This window comes from Echinococcus granulosus, assembly GCF_000524195.1.
Source record: "Echinococcus granulosus chromosome Unknown EG_S00027, whole genome shotgun sequence".
Classification (NCBI taxonomy): Eukaryota; Metazoa; Platyhelminthes; class Cestoda; order Cyclophyllidea; family Taeniidae; genus Echinococcus; species Echinococcus granulosus.
In genome coordinates, this window is record NW_020170407.1 from 731,038 (window position 1) to 748,236 (window position 17,199).

A 17,199-nucleotide genomic window follows, 5' to 3' on the forward strand; every position below is an offset into this window, starting at 1 on the left:
CTTGTCCACAAGTTCTCCTGTGTAAATGCAAATGTGTGTGTGCATGTGTGAATCCAGATGACGTGCGAATGGGTTGGAAAACTCCCTTCTGGTGACCAATCATGATGCGGAGAGAGTCATGAAATGGGAATTTAGATAAACTTATTTTGAATGCAAAAAATGTCAGTTGGGATGCATTCATTTTTTGGGTATTTGTGTATTCATCACTATAAATCATGTTCTGAATGTTCAAAGCCTAACTTTGCAACTATATCTCAGCGATTACTAGGGACTAGGAATCTTCAAGCAATTGGTTTCTTAAACAGTTGGCCGAATCTACACATTGCCCTGAATGCATAAGAGGTATGATTAGGATAAATTCTACAATAAGGTGCGTAAAGCTGCGTGAAATATGTAAGTCCGATTTCCATTCTTAAATGTGATGTACACGTTTTTACAGAATGCTTGTCGCACCTAGGGAAAGTGGTTAGGGAAACAACTATATAATCCATTTTTCAGTTATTCAGAGTTATGACCTGTTAAAGGGTTTCAATCTTTGACAGAGAACCTATTTGTGGTTTAGTAAATCTTGAAATACATTCTAAAAATCTACAAATTCTGACTGCATGTTTCAAAAGTGGGGAGCGAACATATGCGAACTTCTTAAATTCAATGCTTATTTCCCAAATCCCTAAAGCAGAAAATATTTTGCTTAATTACAGTATCTTGATCGCAGGCACTATTAACCCATAAATACCTTTAACAACAAAATGGAAATTGTGCACAATGCCTAAAATAAATATTACGATCATTCTTGACCACATCATGAACTTAATGGGCAGATTTGACGTTTTTAACACCATCTGTTTACAAGAAATGCACATATTTACTGCCGAGGAAGAATTCCAGTGATAAGTTACATGGCCTTTCGAGGTTTTAGACGCGGCGGATTGAACTGTGCTTAAATTAGATGTGTCTTTAGATTTATGAGTAGAGATTTGGAAGGCGAGAACGATACATGCGTAAAATTTTCCCCTGAGTTCGTTTAAACGGTTAATTTTAGTTAGGGCATAGTTCTAAAACTGCTGGCACCCTGTACGCCAGTACTGCTGCCAGAGAATTGACCACGCTTATTATCTCAAACACTTTGCCCTAACAGGGAAATGACATTGCTCTCAAGAAAGGTCGATGGATTTTACCATGAAAATAATCCAATATTAATGTCAATAAGTGAAAAATAAAACACTTAATGGGACTCTGCTTCATTATTTGTTGATCCACATTCATTATACGGAAATAAGTTAGGCAACAGCTGAAAATGGTATAATTAAACCAGATAAACCTAATTAATACCAAAACTAAAGTTTGGAGCATAATATATATCACAACGGCAATATCACATGAAAATTTAAGAAACCAACTGCAACGCGCTTTAATACACATTTGTTTAAACGTACCTTTTAGGTGACAAACGGTCAGGTCATAGTAATCACGTAAATGAGATGACGTCAACGATCCCTGTAGAGGAAACAAACTACGATCACCTTTAAACCTTTGTGATCTACAAACTTTCGCCACGCTTTGCAGATAAAAGATGTCTTTCTCTATCCGATCTTTTGGCTTTAAATGCATAAGTATGGAGACGGGGGGAGAAACAAGGAATCTGTCAAGTTAAAATCCATGGCAATTTATTCTTCCTCATGATTAGTGAGCACGTCACTAAAGTCTCACATGGCCTAATAATAATTGCGGGATATAGAGGGTGTTAAAAGAATATAACCAATCTGAGAACCAAATCACAATCCTTTAGAGATTAAAGTGAACAACATAAATAGGATGGAATTGGCGACTGAATCAAAACAGATAATTACCGGCCAGTAAGCCAACTCACAATCATCTTATCTACAAAAGGTTTTAATTTTGGTCGTGAATTTAGACGGTGTGATAGAACTGTTCTGTTTTGCTTGAAAAGCTTTTGGCACGTCTGTAACGCGATAGTGGCTTATCCCTCGGTTCCGGTGAGGCGCCACTTTTGGACTTTAAATTAGCCCCCTTGTACCTCGCTGGGTAGGCTGGCCTTTTGTCCGTGCCAATGGCCCAGACACCTTCTCCGTGCTGAATACATATATTCTGCCCGGGTATTGTGTCTTTTTTCGTCTTCAGGGAGTCTCGGGACGCTACACGTCAACAAATACTTTAAAATCCGCCAGCACATCCGCATAATAAATTTAAACTAAATAAACGTTGGGGAACTCCATAAAAAAGCTTTAAGACGATGGAGCAATAATTCCAAATTTCGCGATTTTGATTTTAGTTCGCTATTTCGCCTTTGTTCCTCGAGGTGCGTCAGTATGAATATTCTTAAGGTTGTGCAATATTTGTGTACCTGAAGTTTCGGCTTGTACTAGTGTAAAAAGTGGATTTGTATTTATTTGTTCTTTTATGGGCACTAAAATTGAGTTTTGTTCCATTTAGACCCATGGGATTAAATATGGCTGTACTGTTAGGAATCCAGCTGTATTAGGGATAATGCTATTTTTGGAAGGTTAATCATATGCTTGGAAGACTATTCTGTTTTTTGAACGCTGCATACAGCCTTTTTTGGTGAATTCCGCATGAAGTATATTATTTGTAGAACTCAAAAACTATTAGCCTCCTAATCCCAAACCTACGGCATGGTCTACGGATCAATGGGTCACTTTTTGCGCAAATTCAAACGAAAAAAGGGTATTGATGGAGTTGCTGAAGATGGATACGTTCCTCCGAAGCCGGCTTACCTTTGGCAACGGCGAAGACGGCAGGAAGAAAGGATGGATAACGAAAAAAAGGAACAGGTCACACAGATCAAAATCAATCCCTGGTTCCAATTGTGTTCCAGCCTTCAAAATCAGACGGCCATGGCACTCTTTTCTTTTCCTGGAGACGTTCAGGCTGGAGAATTGGAGGCTTGGGAGGGCGACCCGCTCACAATTGAGTCCGTTGACCGAACGGAAGTTTGGTGGCAAGCCGTCAACATGAGAACGGGGAAGTCCGGCTTTATTCCGTGGAACTACATTACCGAGGAGACCGGTGTAAAGGATGTCGTTGACGCCTGGCATGAGATTGATCGTCGAGAAAGTGAGATTAAACTTACCATGCCTGATCTACCGAATGGCACCTATATACTTCGCCCCAGTTCCAGCAAGTCACTGGTTATGCTAGAATGCTATTTTTGTTTTACATACTCGTTCCATATGTTTATTTTATATTACATGCTTACGTGATACTCCATGATTAAACCTTACTAACACCTATAATGACCTAAAGTAAGCATTGTTTTACATGCACTAATATAACCTACGAAGAAGTTCAACCATTCATATTTTTAGGAGTAGTTCTTCTTTTGTTTACTTTGATATCTGGAAAACGAGGCTCCCGTTTTTATCAAAATCGTTTAATAGGTTTTTCTTATTTTTAATCACGTGTCGTTTGTTTCTTCGCATGCCGCATATTTCATGTTACTTTTCCGTTACCTTACTATCTAGTCAAGTAATTGATTCTTTTCGCAGGGTTTTAACATATATGTCCGAAACCACCTAGTATATAGATAGTCAATGTATTTTTTGGATAATTTTAATTGTTTTATGCCTTTTCATTGAAGCACTAAGCAGTCAGTGAATAGTAATTTACAAACTTTCTGTTACACTGCACATGGACTCAAATCTGTATTAAATAACACACTTACATAGTTTTTCGTTAAAAATTGTACAATTACTATGCTTAGCTCTTCTTGAAATCCTCAGCATCATCTCATGTTGCTACCTGATTTATGCTGTTTTCGTCCTCTGGTGTTGTGTTTGGATCTTGGTGTCCGCTGCTATTTTACCTGATTCATTAAAGTCTGACTCGGTAATTTGGAAGCTGAAAAAGTCCTGATCATTTGTAACAAATACTTTCCGACTCGGTGCTGAAACTTCAACTTTTGGTTTGTAGGTGCTTTTTTTCTGGGGACATTCTTATCATCCATCATCTTGAGGGGAATTCGATTAGTTTTGGGCTTCGATATCACTTCGATCCATAATTCATGCTGGATGGCACCACCATTTACATTAGTAGACTAGCGTTTTGTCTTATTATTACCTCATTAACGATTCAATTTTGACTACGCATGCTCTGAAGGAAACCGTATTTATGGTGCCGTTATTGTTCCTCGTATGAGTGAATTAATTTAACTTGGAAGAATTTTAAAGTAGGTCCGAAAATATGCTTAAGATCATTCAGAACGCAGGGTGGCGAATCCTAATGCTACTGCCTTTAGCTGGTTTTACTTGATAAATTGATAAATTATCTTGAAGAATTTGAAGAAATTCTTTTTGAAACTGAGGATAACTTCGTTGTTGCCTGCTCCATTACCCATGTTTGAAATGTTTTAGTAGCATGAGTTTTCTCTATTTCCCATTTCCTATGCTTGCACATCTGCAAACTTTATCTTCGATCAAAAGTTGGTTTTACGTAAATTGTGCACTTATTCATATTGTAGTTCAAAAAGTGGTACTTTTGCCAGGCTTCCTCTTCATGTGGTCCGTTAGTCGGATGAAATGAAGCATGTCAAGCGTCTCAGCATCTCTAATTTAAAAGTCTGTCTTGCTCGTTGACATATCACATCGAAGAATATTCCAGGATATCGATGTCTTATTGAACGAGTTTCTTTTGTTATCTCTATTGCTTGTAATGCGGAATTTTAAGCCTAGAGGTAGTTATGTCTGTTTGCGCTTCATGACTGTTTTGACAGGCAGATGGACTGCATCCTCAGCAAGACGATTCTATCTAGATTTTACATCTTTTTGCTTTGTACAGTGATATGACTACCATAGCCATGTCGATCTCTATGTCAGATGCGATATGATTAATTGCCTCGTGATTTAAAAAAGTAGCATAAGTTTCACGCGAAAAAGTCAGGCCACTACGCGGTCATTGGCTGTTCATGTAAGTGTGAAGTTATCCATGAGCTAAGGAGGGGAGAGTATGACGATGAACACAAAATATTCATTGCCAGTCAATTCGGAAATCGAACTGTAGCTGTGGTAATTTTATACCTTCAAACCCTATCCAGATGACAAAAATAGTGTTAAAGGTGCCATATGTATTGTTTTTTTTCCTTCATCCTTTTTTTCTCAAGATCCTCTTCGAATCGCCCTATCAGTCCTTTGCATAGTCGGCAGCGCGAAAATCATCAAACACTTCAGTGTGAGATACGATAACAGTCTCAGCGGTTACTTCATTACGCCGGGAAAGAGATTTACCCAACTGAAAGATCTTACGGATTATTACAAAGGTGAGTAGTGGTATGCTTTCTCAAAGTTATTTCCAGTTTGAGCAAATTTCTTTACTGCTTCAGAGCGGATACAGTTGTGCTCAGGCTCTATTTAATCGCTCAATAACTCACTCAACCCACTCTCGCAGTGTCAACTTTGTCGAAATGCACTTGTGCATTGCAACCTGAAATTTGGTGTTAATTTGCCAGCTTGAAGAATTTCGTCAAGAGTATTAATCGTTTTTCGGTGAAAGTGGGTTTTATTTTTCAGTGTGGCCTTCTGTTATGTTCCTCAAGACATTAGCTCAAAATTGTTATTTACGCATCGGTAGTATTTCGCTAGATTCATTCAAATGAAATAGGATGGGTTTAGCCTTGTTTTATGCTGGAATTACCTTCACCCAGAAATCTTTCCTCCATCTATTCACTAATTACTGGAGCATTACCTTATTTAGAAGTAGGTGGATTTTTCGTGGATTTAGTCTAGACAGCTATGCGATTGAATAACTACTCACAGGACTTGGGAAGTAGATTTGTTTGGTACAGTTCGTAAATTTATTCATGCTAATTATTTTCACTATATTTTATCTCCGTTGACTCCAGTTCCTTGTCTTGAGATTTGATTTTTGTTCATTTTTCGTGAATTCCCCTAAAATTTAGGTCCCCAAACATGGAAAAGAAATTCCTGTTTACGATGAAAAGTGTTCTGAAAATATCGTGTTGCTCACAAAGGTGAAACTACAGCCCTAAATTATGAGAAAGTTTTGTTAAAAATAGTAGAGTTGTATTGGCAAACAAATGCAGCGATGAACTGTGATGTATCGATAGCGTAAGGGAAATTTGAATAACAGTAACTTAAGTGAAATGTTGAACTTTAGTAGATTACCCTATGGACTCTAGGTTTTTCGATCTGCAACGTATTGCAATTGTGCTTAACAACTGGTGTAATCTCGAGTACCGGTAATTTTTTGATTTTCACTTATCAAATTCACCTTGCACCCAGCATCGATTGCCTTTATCTCTTGCGCTTCCTTTCTTTGATCCTAATGCTCTCTTTTGTCACGCTTGTGCTTTCTGTAATTGGAAGATTAGTACTGTTTCGAATTCCATTCACTGAAATTGTTGGCAGTTTTTTGATTTTTGCCTACCTTATTTCCTTTATTGAAAATTGACAGCTCTTGGTAGTAAAACTGGTATTGCCATCTCATTTTGCTGAAGACGATCATGCTTATTATATTTTTTTCTAGTTCCTACATCTTGTTTTCTTATAGTCCGTCGTCTCATGTACTAAGTTCCCAGTAAGGTTGTCACATTAAATTTTTTTTGCCAGTATTCCCCCTTTTATGGACTTCTGCGTTCTTAATTCTTTGGTTGGATGCCGTCAATTTCGGTAATTTATAGCCTAATTTTCAGGAAATATATTTGGCTGATCACAGTGAAAATGCTTCATTGTTGTCAGTTCGTTTGCTCTATCATTTTGACACATTCCGACAGCAATAGCATTATTGGGACTGCACCCACTTTTTTATCCGTATTTTTCTCTTACTCCTCCTCCAGCTAACACCGATGGAAAGCCTTAACCGTTGTCACCTCCTATATCCTTCAGTTTAAGTACTGCGTATATTTTAAAAATTTTTCTTCTTTTCCTCAGTTTCTCACGGTGGAAACGTCCCGCTTTTGTCTTCTTCAATGCCTCATAGTCCGCCACCAATTCAGTCCAGAAATTTGCGAATTCCCTTGGAGAAATTGGAAATGAAAACGCATATCGCCCGTGGTGGGCGCTTTGGCTCTGTCTACAGGGCCGTCTGCACCACCTCCGGGAAGCGAAGCGTGGTGGTGAAAAAGATTTCGGGACATATGGGGAGAGGCGCAGTTGTCGCTAGGGCCGAAGCGTGTCATAAGCTCCACAATCGCGCTATTGTCCAATTTATCGGCCTCTGCGAGGCTCCTAAATCTGGACTTATGCTCCTCGTTTGGGAGTACATGCCTGGCGGTAACTTGAGAGACTTCTTGATCAAAAACAAGACCACTGCTGACTACATCAGACTTCAGCACTGGCTTCACCAGGCAATGCAATGCTATCGTTTTATTGAATATGCGTTTTTCAATTTCGAGAAAGTGTAGCAGCTATTAGTTAACGTATATGTATATTTTTTCCTTGGAAATTTGCATTATTTTATCGAGCACTTTTCATTATTGAATCCTATCGGCTTTGAAATCTTAATTACTTGACGTCTATTCATAGTCGTTAGCGAGATTTGATGCAGTTTTAGACATAGTCTTTGGCTCTTTTAAATATCTACCACTGACAGCTGTTAGCACTTGCAATGTTGTTTCTTTGCATTTATTTATCAAAGCAGCATCGGAGAGACAGCATAATATCTTAGCGGAAGACTTTTTTTATGGCACACCCACCTACTCATTACGCAATCAGACAGATGACCCCTATGTAGATCCCGTCAGTTTTTTGAATGAAATTTCTCAGTTATTCAAAAAGATAAATCGGGTTTTAGGCTATGTTGCGAATATGGTATCATTCGTGCAAAGAATTGAACTAAATGCAGGGTTTATTCTGATATTTATGAACTCAAGGCATCTTATTTACTTCCTCCAATATGTATCTTTCATCCGAGGACGTATAGTCGAGTCAGTCGGTCTTCAAAGCTGCTTGTGAAGCTAAATTATCAGCGTTATCGCCTAATTGCTACACATTAACCATAATTATCAGGCATCACTTTTTATAATTAGGACAAAACGTTTCTCAGTTTACTTTACACTATTTATGCCACTGCTTTTCGAATGCTCTTTAGAAAAACTCCGTGGTCTTGATTTCCCTGTCGAAGTTATATTCCCAGGCATATTTCATAAGCTTTTCACACCGATCTTCCTTATATCTAGGTTTGATTTATTGGAGATAGGTGTACAGTTTTGTGTAAGCGGTCTTGGGTTTAAACAAGTGTGTTATTTGCTTGCGTATTAGTTCGTAAAAGTTCATTTTGTAGTGAGCGAAGCTCGATTTAATCCAACTCACTATTTTTAAGTACGTCTCACATCACGTGACAAGTCACGTTTACAGTAAGTCAGGATTTTTAGCCGCCTTTTTTCACTATGAATTTGTTCTCAAATATTTTTTCCTTCCTAAAATCAAGACAGGAAACAAAAGTCCCCGCTTTTTTAAAGTTTCTGCAGTATTTTTGTAGCAAAACGCTTTAGCTCTGCATTTGATCTACGCGATGCGTAAATTTAAAAGATTATTTCGAGCTTTATGCTTCAGATTTGACCTTAAAGAAAGGTAGTTGGTATCTCAATGGAACAAAACAATTTCTACTTCGATATAACGGTGCAAAAGTTTTCGTTTTGCAATGAGGATGTTTTTCGGCTTTTGATTGTCGTCTTGGACTACTATTGAAAAGCCACACTACATATGGTATTATGTTGTTGGTAAAGTTAGTGTGCTTTAATACATATGTAAACAATATATGCGAATAGAAGTTAGTCTTTTTCTTTCCTCTCCCATGACAATCAATGGAAATTTTCGTATGCCTTCTTTAAATGGGTATCTCAATCCTGGTGTTCACGTTTTTATGTTTCCCGAAGATATGTTGTTCCAATGTTTATTCAGTAGGAGTGTTGAATATGTACAAACGTAAACTCCATTGATATCATTTAAACTCGTCTTGGTCGTGTTTTTTAATGCTTACACCACATTTATTGCTCATTGTGCCGTAGTCGAAACCACATTTACGCTCTACCTTCTTAGATTCTGGACGGAATGGACTACCTTGAAGGCGTGGAGGCTTTCCACGGTGAACTGACTGCCTCCAACGTCTTTCTTTCCTTTGAACTATGCGCCAAAATAGGGAACTTTGGCTTTAATGGGCGATTTAGTAAATTCATCAGTGACGCCTTTGGTGAGCTCGGTCTCGTTGCGATTGATTATGCCCTTTCTCTTCCTTACCTTCGCGCGTTTATAGATTGAGTGATTCTCATTGTGGCGTACTGATGTTCAGAAACGTCATCTCCGCTATTCTCATGTTCAAAATGGCATTTGACAACCTATCCTAGAGAAGCATATTTGGATATTTTTATGAGAGTACCCGATTATAGTCGTGGCTGTTCCACTTTTGCAGCTGACTGCCTGCTCATGAGTGTATAAGGTTAAAAAAGAAAGTGAAATGGTCCAAGTGTGTTTTGGAACTCATCGATTCAATCCGTTCATATCTGTGATTTTGCCGTCAACTTTTTGTGATTGTAAATTGAAAACGGCAAGTATAGTAGCAACTGTACTTAAGGTGTCTCATTTAGGAAAGACATTCTGGGATTTCTTTAGCATCATTTTAGTCTTTGGGGCATTTTTGAATACCACTTCACGGGCTGTATTCACACTTTAATTCTATACTGAGAATTATTTTGAATTATTTGGTTCCCTTAAAATTGCCTTATCTATATCCTGTGATAGAAACATTACAGTTGATAATTCAGTACCCTTTATTTGTATGGGAATTGCGCGTTTCTCGTTTGTGTATTTTACTCCTGTAATTAGATTTTACATTTATTAAACCGCTTTTGGTTCACGACGCAGTACTGTTTATTCATATCGACGTTTATTTTCGTGTTTTCAGTAATATTATCTCTGAATGGTTATTTTTTGTTTAACAAATGATGTATAAAGTGCAATCGACGCAATCATTTTGGCTAAAGGTGCTGCTGATATAATTTTTAATGCAAAGGCTTTGGTTCTCTTTAAAATGCAATTTTAATTTTCTATCCATTTATTTATTGCTATCCGTTAATACTATTTCTTTTGCTTAAAGCGGGCTAGTAGTGTAGAACAATAACTACCCTTATTAACTCTAGCTATAATACGTAATTTTTAGGAGATTCTGACCTTAAGCGCACTAAATGAATCTTAGGTATACATTGTCAGGGGGAGTGAACTATCTTAATGATTCCAAATTCGATCGGTTGGGCGATAGGAGAGCTTGTAGTATAATATATAACCAACTTTTGACTGGATCACTTTCACCCTAATAAGCATGTCTGCAAAGAACCTGGCGGAATTGAACGGAAGCTTTTTTCTCTGAATGCGTTTTCCTATATTTTCCGTGACCAACATAGGGACATGTACAACTGTTAAAAATTTTTCGCACAAATTTTCAAGTTTGTTCTCAGTTTCCCTAACATTGTGATCGTTCCTTTCTGTAAAACGCTCCTTGTATGCAGAAAATCTTGACTTGATTAATCTACTGAACTATGATTTTTTGTTAATATTAGGTTGGTTGAACATCTCTCCTTATTACTATCTGTTTGTCCTCGGGCAGTTTACTTAATCTTCCTCAGGAAGGGTTATATTACTGTGACGTGATTTATTCGTTGAGCTTTAACGAAATGATTTTTGTTCATCTCTATCGAAACATGGAATAAAATAACGTATTAACAAGCAACTATTCACATAAGCATTCATTTTATAACAGCCGGGTTGAAATTTTAAAAAGATTGAAATGCGTTGCTTTAAATTTAACTAACTAGATTATTTCTATTTGGCAAACTTCCAAAACGCTGTTTATTACAGTTGCTGCATATGCTCTATTAATTTTAGGTAAATTTTGTTTCATTTATATAACCACTGCAAAGGATCTTTTATCAACGATCCAGATATCTCATTTTCCACATTACTTGTATGTGTTTGTGCTACGAGATCATTGACAAGCACGTTTCCACTTCGGTAGAGTGAGATTTCCGAATGTAACTGAAGCACTTATGATTCTCTACGCGTCTTACTTTCGCCTTTACGATGACAGACATTATAATTTACCTCATATCTGCGACATTCGATTTGAATTTCCTCAAGGCAGATAAAGCTACTTGAGCACTTCTATGAATTGATTATGCATAAAACTAAAGTGCCTATTTACATATATTTACCCACTTCAACCTCAATGCATCGATATATGCGATTATTAATCGAACAAGTTCAGGGACTTTTCACTATATTTTAATGCTTGATTGTGAGTGAATGCATTGGTGAATCAGCAGTAGAAGCAAATATTTTTCTCAAGGCAAATTAGTACCGAAGTTAAGTCTCCATAAACGGCCACGTTGAGGAAACGCTTAATAAGTTAGTCGGAATGCGAGTCAAAATAATTCAAATGAACGGTGATCTGGTAGTGTTTGCGCGCTCAATAGCATGCAATATATGAGGACTGGTAATGATACCGTAGTGGTAATAGTTAGAGTCTCCTTCGACATTAGTGATGAAGGTACTGCGTTAGGTGAATATTTTAATGGGAAACTGTGGCACACTCAGAAGTAATACGTGATAAAAATAATTTCATTCTGGCGAAGCTCAGGTTATTGTCGAAAATTGGGTCGTGTGAGAGTATGTGAAATTAATCAGGGTAGTCAATGTATTTACTTCACAAGGTTGGATTTTTAATCGAGTTATACATTTTCAAGTCTTTTTTCTGGTCTGTGATAATCGTTTAAGCCTACATATTCATTCTTCCAAAATTCCAAATTTTACCATGAAACCAGTTAACGTTAATCAGCAGCTGCTTGATTTCATACAATTCTTACATGATTATCTGTAACCAAAATTGCAAACGATCAGGCTCGCCAATTTTTTAAACAGCTAGGTTGCTAGGTTTTACCTTAACGCTGAACTAATCATTCACTACCTTTTTGTTGACCATTCCCCATCTGTTATGTTTCTTCTCCACTCCAATATATCCCACCTAAAGTTGAAGCTGATAAAATTTGTTTACAATGTGCTATGTACAAGAAATCAGAAGCTAAAAATGTGTTTATTTACAGTTACAACTAAAAGTTTCTTAGGAATAGGATAAGATTCTGATAAAGAAGACAGGTAGACTGTGACTTTGGCTTCAAGATCAACACATTGGGCAGATGTCAACGGGGGAGACGAAGTCACCACAGGTAGAAACTAAGGTAATGCCTTGGGAAATTATGTCATTTCGGAAACGCGAAAGACAACACAAGGATATGGTAGTGAAGTCCGCCTTCAGGGGCGCCAAATTTGTTCCTACTACTTCTCCCTTTTTTATCGTCTTTGTCGTCCCCTTGGGCCGTCACCTCATCGTTAAGTACTTCTACTTGTTGCTTCCGTCAGTATAGGACTCAAATTATTATCTCTCCCTATCGGATGGACAATTGATGTGATAATGGGGACTTTAAATGAATTGAATACTGCGGCAGTTCCTGTATCACTGATGTCAACTTCAATATCTTCGTTAGCAGACGAAACGAAGAGGGTGAGTAGGTAAACGGGTATGAAGGTTTCAGCTGCGTCCGGAACTTCAAAATTACGGAATTAAATTTTTGCACATTAAGGGCGAGATGAGGGTAAATGGCACTACTTATCGTCTGCAATCAGTTATCATATTTAAACTTGATCTTAAGTCACAAAATATCTCATTCCTCAAAAGCATCTTCTTGTTGAGGAGATGGAATTCTTAGATTTTGGATGATATCGGATTTTAAATTTTCTATGCAATTTACCGGGAAAACGGCGAATCATATTAATCATTGGTGATTTATTCGCAAGTGAATCCGTTAGGTATATCTGATTCTCTCCAACTTGCCACCGATTTTACTTGGGATTACAGAGGCAAACCACTAAGATTAAGCTGCCAGTAAGTGTGTGTTTTTCTAACAATTACTGAGGTTTTGACTAAATTGGAACACCTACGGTGGATAGCTTAAATGTGCTTCCTTTTGCGTATATCACGGTATGCATTCAAGCTGATTTGAGTTCATTTTCCGTATTGATAAAAATAATTTAATTAAATGAGCAAAATTGGCCATGTTAACACAGTGGAAAACTTATGTCTGTGCGTTTTAATAAGAGAGAACTCATGGGTAAGAATGGGAATACGGCTGTAGCACTTTTGTTAATTACTGAAGTATATAAGAAAAAAAATGGTTCTCCCCCTTTCTGAACTATTTGAAACCCAGTAAATCGGTTACTTGTGCCTTGAAAATTCTGTAAGGTCCCATTGCCTTCGAAATTTGATTTAGTTGACGAGAATTCACTGCCATTATGTGGTATCTTTTTAGCTCTTTGTGACCGCCTTGGAGATATTCGTAATGTAAATCGAATGCAATCTAGTATTGAAGTGCAGGAACGGAAGTTTAAAGATTTATACCAAAATTCGTTCGAATTTACAAGGAATCTGAGGATTTTTTGAAATTTGTCTGCTTTAGAATGTTAAAAACCGAAAAACTGATTTCTTGAAATGAATGAGCTGAGTTGCAGTGACTCTGTGAATCGCCATCTAGATAACGTAACACTCATTCTGACGCATTTGGCTCGGTTCAAATAGTGGAGCTTTCCGTCTAAATCGAGCATGAACCATGTTAGGGCGTCTTTCAAAATCCAGCAAATGGCTTATTTTATTCTCAGCTCATTTGCATTCATTAGCATAGATGACGCGAAAGCTAAAGTCTCAATGTTTTTAGTAGATTAGTGTTATTAAAGACAGAGTTTGGAGTGGTTCAACGGTAACAAAATGAAAAATGGAATTAATTGTGATGGGGCATCCATCCGTCTGTTGCAGATCTGTTTATACATATCCGCTTCTATGTCTGTTCCAGATTTAGCCATTCATACTGTATCAATCGCGGTTGCGAAACTCCAGGGCCGATTAAGCCATCTAGTCATTCATATATCCTGGATCCGTCTATTCATTCATCCATCATTCGATTAGCTACTCAGCACCCGAGTTAGAAGAGATTTATCGATACACTTGATCGTGTGGTAACTTGCAAGCAAATCGTCAGTTCGAAGTTTTCATATTATTTGTGATCGCGTGTGGAATGCTGAGGACTGTGGTATCATTTGCTACACTTATCTGATATGGAGTCACATGATTACCTTTTTCACTAGATTGGCAGTATTTTGAATCGAGAAATGTCAGAGCTTCCTGAAAAACTGATTTTTCACGAGCCCAATCCAGGGAAAAATGATTTCTCAAACAGTACGAAGTATTTTCTAGGAACAAAAGCAAATCTTGCTATTTATCTGTGTTTTTCCAATTATTTTTGATCGTGAAAGTATGGATATATGATGGCTCTTTAGATAGGCTAACCCAAGATTGATTACTGGGTAAATAGGCTGATCTTCGCATCCGATTTTGCTTCCATGTCTCTAAATCCTTGCGTAGTATTGACATTCCACCCTTAACCTGAAGTAGACTGAATATTACTAAGTATGCTTTACTGACTGCTGCCTAGATCTTGCAGAGACGCAGGCTGTGAGGTGGGCGGCGCCGGAATCTTTGGATTCCTCTCATGTCTTCGACATTCGTTGCGACATCTGGTCCTTTGGGGTTGTTATGTTCGAGGTCTTTACACTTGGCTCGACGCCCTATAAAGGTAGGTAGTTTCTAAAAATGGAGTTTTGAACGGTTTTGCATTGGGTAGATTGGCAATTTCAACTGAATACAAGGCTAGTCATCATTGTAGGGGATCTCAAACTAGCTGTCAATTGCGCAGCGCGTGAGTAGTTTGCGCATAATTTATGCGATTCGAAACACAAGAATTCGTTTGGATGTTAATGGCGTGTTGAAATTATGCGGCAGTAGACCCCCACATTAGAGCTTGTCGTTGCTGCTTCCACTTTTTATGCGGAGCATTGGTCTTCGCATACGCGGCAGAGCCCAGCCCTGAGGTACATGACCTCATAACATTAGCACTACCACATTATTCTACTTAAAAGTGAGAGGGCAAAAGATAAAAATAGGTCATTCACGCTAATTGCTGCTTCAATAGTGTTTATGGATACTTCGGTAGAACCGATATCCATTACACCTATTTTGTCCCACCATAGCCGTTTATAATTACTCGAATATCACCTCACTTTTTAGCAGATTCAATCATCAAACTTCCCATTGGGTTTAGTCTCCAAATCGTTCTCAAGGTAAAAATTCTTCTAAGTTTCGATTAATGAAAGATTCAAGTAGCAACGTTATTGAACAGCAACATACCCTACTGGGGAATATTCCTGTTGCTGTCTAACTATGCCATCTCGACATTCAACAAAAAAACAATTTGGAAGTATATGTCCCGGAAACTTTATTGTTACGGTTTCTAATCTTTTGGTTGGTACGGTAGTGCGTCCTCATCAATTAGATAAAATTACATCTTGGTTAATGAGAATTTTTACTCTTGGACTTTCCAGAGTGATCTCCCAGTACCATAAGTGAGTCGCCTTGCTATTTCTGAATATGAGTCCTAACACTCATAGCTCACTTTATCCTTGACTGTGCTGATAGCAATTAATAAAGTTAAGTCCTAATGGGTATTTTTAGTCTTCAAATTGAGCCATGTAATGTTGAGGTCTAACCCAAAACCTAGGTACATAAAAGGTATAGGCAATATAATTAAGTTGTTTTGACTCACACATTCGATACATTCTCGTAGGTGTGCTGCCACTATGAGTTTAAAAACAATCATTCTCAAGTGCACCGACTGTTGAAGATCAACTTTTGAGTGCATGCCAAAGTTTCTCCCTCTGCAGATATGGACGTGGAGGAGGTTGTGGAGCGGGTAAAGGCGGGTTACCGGTTGCCGAACCCAACCAGTCTGGGATTCTACTGCGAAGAAGTGATGTACGAGACGATGAAGAACTGTTGGAACACTGATTCTACTGATCGTCCTACCTTTCACGAGCTCTGGTTTGTCTTCGAAGACCATTTGGCGAAGGATGGCGATGTCTACGCGGAGATCGAATGAGCATTGTGCTAGCACTGTGCAGCACCACCCACCACGATCTGCCTTATTTTTGACAAAAATTGCTTTTTTACAAAAAAAATCCAAGTGCTTTCAACAGGTTTTCTAATTGTGGCTCTTGGACAGCGTCCGAAGACTACGGTGTCTACGTTGTTGCGTTTGCACTGGGAGTTGTGACGGTTGGGTAGAGTGCAAAAGTGCGTTGCCTAATCACTGCCTAGGAGTGGCTCCATTCAAGCGGTGTAGTTCCTGCGGCCAATTTCGCTAATCGGAGTCGTTGTAGCATATGCGAGTAAAGTGGTGGTTTAGTGAGCCCTATCATCCTGTTCCAGGCGTTGAGTGTCTGGTATTCGTGCATATTTTATGGCTTCATGGATCAGCGCCAGATTTCCTTGATTGGACTCCGTGGAGGGTACTGAGCAAGTCTTTTTATCACCAGATTTTGCGAGATTAAATTAGGTGACAGCATTTGTCACTATTCGATGCATAATGTACCCGTGATTGTATCTTCAATATGTGACGTGGTATTGGATGAAAAATGAGTTCATGCGTCAGTATATTTAAATAAAAATCACTCAAAATGAATGCGAACTCTCAAATATCAGGTGGTGGGTTTTATGTTATAGACTGGGATTGTAAATTTGAGTAGGTGTGAAGCATTTCGGAAGGTTACTGCATGCGAATTAATTGCATTTGACGAAGAATTTATTTAAATGCCAATTTTATAATTAAAAACTTTTATTGAGATTCCTTCGTGGAGATTAAATGGAACAATCATATTGGTTTCGTGAAAAGCGATCTTTTAGTTCACTTCAAATGTTCTCTGAATTTTATTGATCAGACAGCAAAATCAGACGGAATGACCTTGAAGGCATTGAATTGCTAATGCTGACTTCACGTTGGCCGCCGAAAATAGGCTAACCTTCATTGTCACTCGTCGGGGATTAGGTTTTTTAGCTCCGCGCTGAAGATGACGCTGGCTGTTGCCATCATGTGTTCCACCAGTAGCTCGCCTTCTTTTACTCCTCGACTTCAGCCAACTGATTTTCGATACTGACTTTGATTCTAATCCCCGATGTCGATGTTATGCATTTAGAATGCAAGGTTTCCTGCCTCGTGTCCACTTTGAAAAAATGTGAATCTCACTTGTAGTAGGAAATTACCCAAGCTATTGTGCT

The 17,199-nt window shown here is 38.2% G+C and overlaps 1 protein-coding gene across 1 annotated transcript; it reads left to right on the forward strand. All coding sequences in view use genetic code 11, as the record gives it.

The window, feature by feature from the left end:
* Positions 1 to 2,654: 2,654 nt before the first annotated feature.
* Positions 2,655 to 16,024, forward strand: EGR_04416 (Tyrosine-protein kinase SPK-1; the record flags this gene model as incomplete). The annotated part of the gene is made up of 9 exons (XM_024493665.1): positions 2,655 to 3,153; positions 5,138 to 5,293; positions 6,924 to 7,390; positions 9,033 to 9,183; positions 12,162 to 12,375; positions 12,402 to 12,543; positions 14,178 to 14,268; positions 14,525 to 14,665; positions 15,810 to 16,024. The coding sequence occupies 9 exons, from the start codon at positions 2,655 to 2,657 to the stop codon at positions 16,022 to 16,024; spliced, it is 2,076 nt and encodes a 691-aa protein (XP_024351986.1).
* Positions 16,025 to 17,199: the final 1,175 nt, after the last annotated feature.